This window comes from Thermobia domestica, chromosome 6, assembly GCF_964235325.1.
Source record: "Thermobia domestica chromosome 6, izTheDome1.hap1.1, whole genome shotgun sequence".
NCBI lineage: Eukaryota > Metazoa > Arthropoda > Insecta > Zygentoma > Lepismatidae > Thermobia > Thermobia domestica.
In genome coordinates, this window is record NC_137459.1 from 23,906,956 (window position 1) to 23,913,140 (window position 6,185).

The window sequence follows — 6,185 nt, forward strand, 5'->3', positions numbered from 1 at the left end:
GTGGCTCAGTGGTAGAGCGTTCACCTCTGGTGCTTGGGGTCCCGGGTTCGATCCCAGCCCCCGCCAAGTGAACTTTGTGGTGGACAAACACCGTGCTCGTGGGTTTTCTCGGGGTTCTCCCGTTTCCTCCCACTTTCTTCATTCCACCATTTCACTCATCTCTCATCATCACCGTCTCCTTTAGCCTAACCGGCATAACCGTGGGACGTAAAACTCAAAGATTTTTCTTTTGTTTGTTTGTTTGTTTTTTAATAAATTACTCTTTAGTTTTTGCTCCAAGGAAGGTAACTGAACAAAAGTATGTTTTGGGCAGTGAAGCAATTAGGAAATCACGTGAAGCAGATGATTAATCATTGTAATCTGTTTGTAGTTACGATATTTTCCTTACTTCCCACTGTCGCTGGCAAGAGGATATGATAAAATGGGGTCGTGATAAGAAGTAGATTGAGAACCGCTGCACTAGACCATGACCGCATGACTATTTGCATTTGTTTCTGTTACTGTTGTTGACGGCGTACTTTCCATCACTTATTCAGGGATGCCCACAAAGGGGGTTATGACGCAAATTGCGTCATTGAAATATTTGGGGGGGTAAAAATCAATATAAATATGTTTAAGGGGGTGTAAAAATTAATCGAAAAGATTTTTTTTCATGGAAGAACATCTATGGATAGACAATTGGGAAGGTGCGTCATGGACATAAGGGGGGTGGGCACCACTGACTTATTTAATCGTTCCTGATTAAAAATATAAATAATGTATCACATTTGCCACTTAAAATTACCGTAGTTTTCGGTATTTTAGCTATTTTGTGTGTCTGCGACGAAATTATCATATGAATACTGCAGTATTATCGTTCTTTTTTTTTCTTTTTTTTTTTAATTTCTACCCCTGACTCTGACAACAAGAATATTAGGAATGATTAAAAAAAAAATCATCAATAGATTGCAATCTTGGCCAAAAATTAGTGAACGACCTCCAAATCGAGTTTTCGTATTTTTTACGTAATAAGCACATCATATTGAGTTAAGTGATAGTTTGGTTTGGTTACACTATATGTAGTTCTCCAGATATAAGGTCTACAAGAAAATTTTTGCCCGAAATGTATTGGATCTTTTGATCCAAAAATGCAGGGAAAAAGAGCCAGACCTAAAGAAAATTCGTAAGGATCTAAGGTAATTTTTTTGAACATAGTCTTTGGCAGGCAGTCCCACTTTTTGTGACCAGACCTGTATATAATAAATGTGGTCCAAGGAATATTAGGATTTTGGTAGCATTTTGCTTTACAGAAAATAACGAAAAGTGAAAATCGAACAGAGAAAAGTGTACAATATCTTATCTGTCTTGTTACCAGTAGGTTCAGTTGTTATTAAGTCATCGTAGAAACGCATATGTACTGAACAAAACTACTAGGCTTTGAAGCACAAGAGCTTTAATCGGAAACTGGTTAACGAGTGACAAACATACTACCTGACGATCAATACATTTCAGGCAAAAATTTTCTTGTACGCCTTATATCTGGAGAACTAAATATAGTGTTGCCAAACCCAGATTATCACTTAACTCAGTATGATATGCTTATTTTGTGGCCGTTTCGATATAAATATAAACGAAAACTCGATTTAGGGGCCTTCTAAAAATTTTGTGGCCCCTGAACCAAAAATGCATCAAAAGATCCAATATATTTCAGGCATAAGTTTTCTTGTATTCCTTATATCTGGAGAAGTACATACAGTGTTGCTTAACCCAAACTATCACTTAACTCAGTATGATGTGCTTATTCCGTAGAAAATACGAAAACTCGATTTGGGGGCTTTGAAAAATTTTGTGGTCCCTGATCCAAAAACTAATTATTGGCCAAGATTGCAATCTTTTGATGCTTTTTTTTTTTTTTTTTTTTTGAATCATTCCTAAAGTTCTTGAACAAGATCACAATCTTTTGACTTTTTTTTATTATTATTATTCCTAAAATTCTTGTAAGTATTTTCATTGTGTTCTGTTTCAGAGTTTCTGTAAATAATCACACGCATGCACTTATGTTTATTGATGTAAGTAAATAAAGCATGATCACAACATTCCACTATGACTTTGCACTAATTACAAGACTTTTTAGAGTTCCATTTGAAATAATCAAAACAGCAGAAGCATCAAAAACGAAATTATCGGCGCTTTGAAACTTTTCCCTTTCCTTCAAACCGAAACACCATTTAATTCCTCTGAATTTCTAAACCTTGTTATTTTCTATGTTAATAAAAGGAGGAAACAACCGATTTCAACTTATTTTTACACACCAAATCCTCTGTTGGTGTGAATTCAACAACTTACTAAAAGTAAAAATACTGATGCGACTGGACCGGGAGCCGAACGTGGGATATCCGGTATACCGTGCGGCAGGGACGTACGCAGGGGGTGGTTCCTGGGGGTCCGGACCACCCCCGAAATTCCAACTTTTGTGTAAATGTAGCCTAATTTTTGGGACAAGTTTAGGAATTTCAATATAAAATACACAGATATTGAGTTTGGACCCCTCCCGAAATAAATTCCTGCGTACGCCACTGCCGTGCGGATGCGTTAACCACTACACCACCCAGTCCGCTTCCCAGAACAGCCAAACACTCTCTTACTCCGGCAGTCGGTGTTCTCCACTCAGATCACAACCGTCAAAAGGTGTTCTCAATATAGGATACTGGATTGTCGAAGCGCAGCAGCTAGGCTGTGGTTCAAGCCATGTGATCTGAGTGGAGAGCACCGACTGTGGGAACGGACTGGGTGGCGTAGTGGTTAACGCATCGGCACGGTATTCCGGAGATCTGGGTTCGAGTTCCGGTCGTCGGATCACTTTTTCATCTTTGTAAGTTATTGAATCTTGTTGTTTTCTTTCTTCGAGCCCAGCCCCGCCAAGTGAACTTTCTGGTTGACAAACTCCGTGTGCGTGGGTTTCCTCGGGGTTCTCCCACTTTCTTCATTCCACCATTTCATTCATTACTCGTCATCACAGTCTCCTTTAGCCTAACCGGCATAACCGTGGGACGTTAAACTCAAAGATTTCATTTTTTTGTTTTTTTCTTTTTTAGTATTATTAGTAGTTTAGAAACAATAAAAGCAAGTTATCAGCCGTTGTAAATATATGGAATTAAATTTTTGTGTAAATATAAATGTAAATTAATTTAGTTCTTCTAATTTAATACTGCTCTGAGATGTCATTGAGTTTTCTTTTCTTCCCAGCCACTTCAGCAGACAACATGAAAGACTGGTAACAGAAACTTCTGAAGAAAATAGAGGGAACAATATTAACATGTCAGAATGCGCCACCAGTGGTGGTGATAATACGTCCATTACATCTAACCCCCAACATAAAATGAAGGAAGTATATGTTCGTATATCAGGTCGCTGGAATGTTTGTTTCTGTGTTGTGTGTGATAAAATTTTTACGAATAAAACTGCCTTTGAGTGTCATTTACCAAGTCATCGTGACGATCATGATACAAGTTCTTCAAGGAGAAAACAAAGAGTCTCAAGCGAAAGGCGTGTTACGTGGGAGAAAATTAGAGACAGCAGAGGGAAAATTTATGTTTGCAAACTTTGTAATAAAACGTACAAAGATGTGACGAACATCAAAAGACATTCAGTGAAACACAGCGGTGAAGTTCCATTTCGATGTGACATTTGCGGAAAAGGTTTCATGAGAAAATGCCTTCTAGCTGATCATATGTCTGTGCATACTGGTGATAAGCCATATGCCTGTTCTAAATGCAACAAGCGCTTTGCTCAGCGAAACGTTCATTATATCCACTACAGAAAACATCTTAAATTGAAGCCATATCGATGTCACATGTGTACAAAGACGTATACAAGCAAGCGGAGTTTAATTGAACATATGAGCACTCACTTGAATTTTACACATTTTTACTGTGCCATTTGTAAGATAGGTATTCGCCATGCTGCTGCATACAGGAAGCATTTAATGAGGAAACACAATACGATAAAATTTAGAAAGCAGAAAAAATGATACAACGTTACGTTTATGATCGTGCTACTATGTGGAGTGCCTATTATATGTTGTACCTTAACAAGTTGTACTTATTTTCTAGGCCATATATTTGGATCTTGGAAACCACCTTAAAGGATGCCTCTGCTATTGTAACTATACATGAATAAAATATAAATCCATTTTGTGATATTTCTTATCATGCAAATTGAGTAGTATGCATTTTTCTGAAGACTGAACGCGGTCGCGTTATTATTTTTTGACAATAACTCGATTATTAATGCAACTCGGGTACTCTTTTAAAATTTTATTGTTGTTCAAAATATATTTATTTTAGCGTGTAAAAATGTGTGATAAGTTCCCACCGTTTATCACTTGAGTTTCCTTAACACGTTAGCTGCCATGTGGGTCCGATCGGATGCTCTGGAGTGGTCTAAGAAAATGTCTTTGTAGGTCCAAATGGGACCCACAATTTCTAATTTGTCGGGTTGTTGTTAGAGTACTTGTATTGTAAAGTGCTGCTTCTAGTGTTAATAAACTGTAGTGTTTCTATCACACATAATATAGGAAGGATTTAACGCTGTTGATTTTGGTGTTAGATGCTGCTGATTAATACCGCTAGGAGCGCTGAATACCAAGTAACAAGTATTTGCAGCGATCGGACCTACGTGTTGTTTATGCTTTTTGAATGGTATGTTAAAAGTTTAACAATGGATTTGTTATTTATTCTAATTTGTTTTAACAAGATGCCAGTGTTGTGAAGTCCTCGTCATTTGCTGAATTTTCAGAAAGGTCTCGATAACTATACTGTTGTTACTAACGATATCAATTTCTGTGCATATTTCTTCATTTTTTATTGCACAAAAAACTGCTTGTTAGCACTAAAAGCCAGAGAAATTCATCCACACTTCTCCCATAAAGCTAGCTTGCACATCTAATAATGAACAAATGAATATCAAACAAATTTTCCAGTTAAGCTGTAATTTATCACCTTGCCTATAAACAAAAAACACACAAGTAGGTCCGATCAGACCCCAAACTGTCGTGCGCGCGGATTCAATAGCTTGCCTTAGAGTATGTTTGAAAATTAACATTATCTTTAAAAATTATGAACAAAACGAGAATACTGTAAGTACGTCTGGCACCCTACCGGGAACAACAAAATTCACCCTTGGCAGCTAACGTGTTAAAAATATCTTTTAAAAACATGAACATAAATAGTTTTACATTTGTTAGATATTTAGTAGCATATTTAAGCCTATATTGTATTTCATTGGCATTAATGTACTTCTTTTACATGTTATTAATTAGTTATATAATAATCTTTGGTTATATTTTCATAACAATGGAACAAGTATATGTTTAACAAAAAAATAATAAAAAGAAAAAATAAATGTTCTCGGGAATAAGGTATTGTTTTACCAATTGTCTTACTAATTGGCAAATATTGTTTATTCTAGTGTATATCATTGTCTTTTACCATATTATCGAAGGTTGTGTCTTAGTTTCGTTTAAGACTGAAACATATAAATGTGCACTCACGTTCATAGCTCATTCATATGTTAAAGGAAAAGAAATTCATAAAACTAAAATAAGATGTTCATACATTTTAAAATGTGTGTTTGCAGGGTTTCATTATCAGCCATTGCAGTACATGTATTTTATGGGGCCACCTCGAAATATGTTTACTTCGAGCTGTTGAATTTTCTTCATCAACATTACTTGCAGTTTTGTTACTTTATTGAATGAAGTCTGAATCTGTATCAGTGATATTAAAATATACCTTACCATTTTATATTCTAGTTTGCTTTAAATGTCAGTAACTGCTCCAAATGATAACGATATTTATTTCATTCGCCTAAACTGAAATGAAATGAAATCTTTGAGTTTTACGTCCCTCGGTTATGACGGCTAGGCCAAAGGAGATGGTGATGATGAAAAATTAATGAAATGGTGCAATAAAGAAAAGCAACGGGAGAACCCCGAGGAAACCCATGCACATGGTATTTGCCCATTACAAAGTTCACTTGGCGGGAGCTGGGATTGAACCCGGGACCCCATGCACCAGAGTCGCCTAAACTAAGTGTGTTTCACATTTGCAGAATATTACTTTAGTATCTCTCTCTTCAAAATCGACCAGAAAACCATGTACAATTTTGTAAACGTTTTGTTGTATGTGCATTGAGAATTACTCCAC

The 6,185-nt window shown here is 36.4% G+C and overlaps 1 protein-coding gene across 1 annotated transcript in view; it reads left to right on the top strand.

Annotated features, from left to right (window-relative positions):
* Positions 1–5,783, top strand: part of LOC145687886 (uncharacterized) — a 47,687-nt gene extending 41,904 nt beyond the window's left edge. The window contains exon 4 of the mRNA XM_081761404.1: positions 3,226–5,783. Coding sequence (XP_081617530.1) covers positions 3,226–4,009 — 784 coding nt within the window. The 3' untranslated portion in view covers positions 4,010–5,783. The remainder of the gene's footprint in view (positions 1–3,225) is intronic.
* Positions 5,784–6,185: the final 402 nt, after the last annotated feature.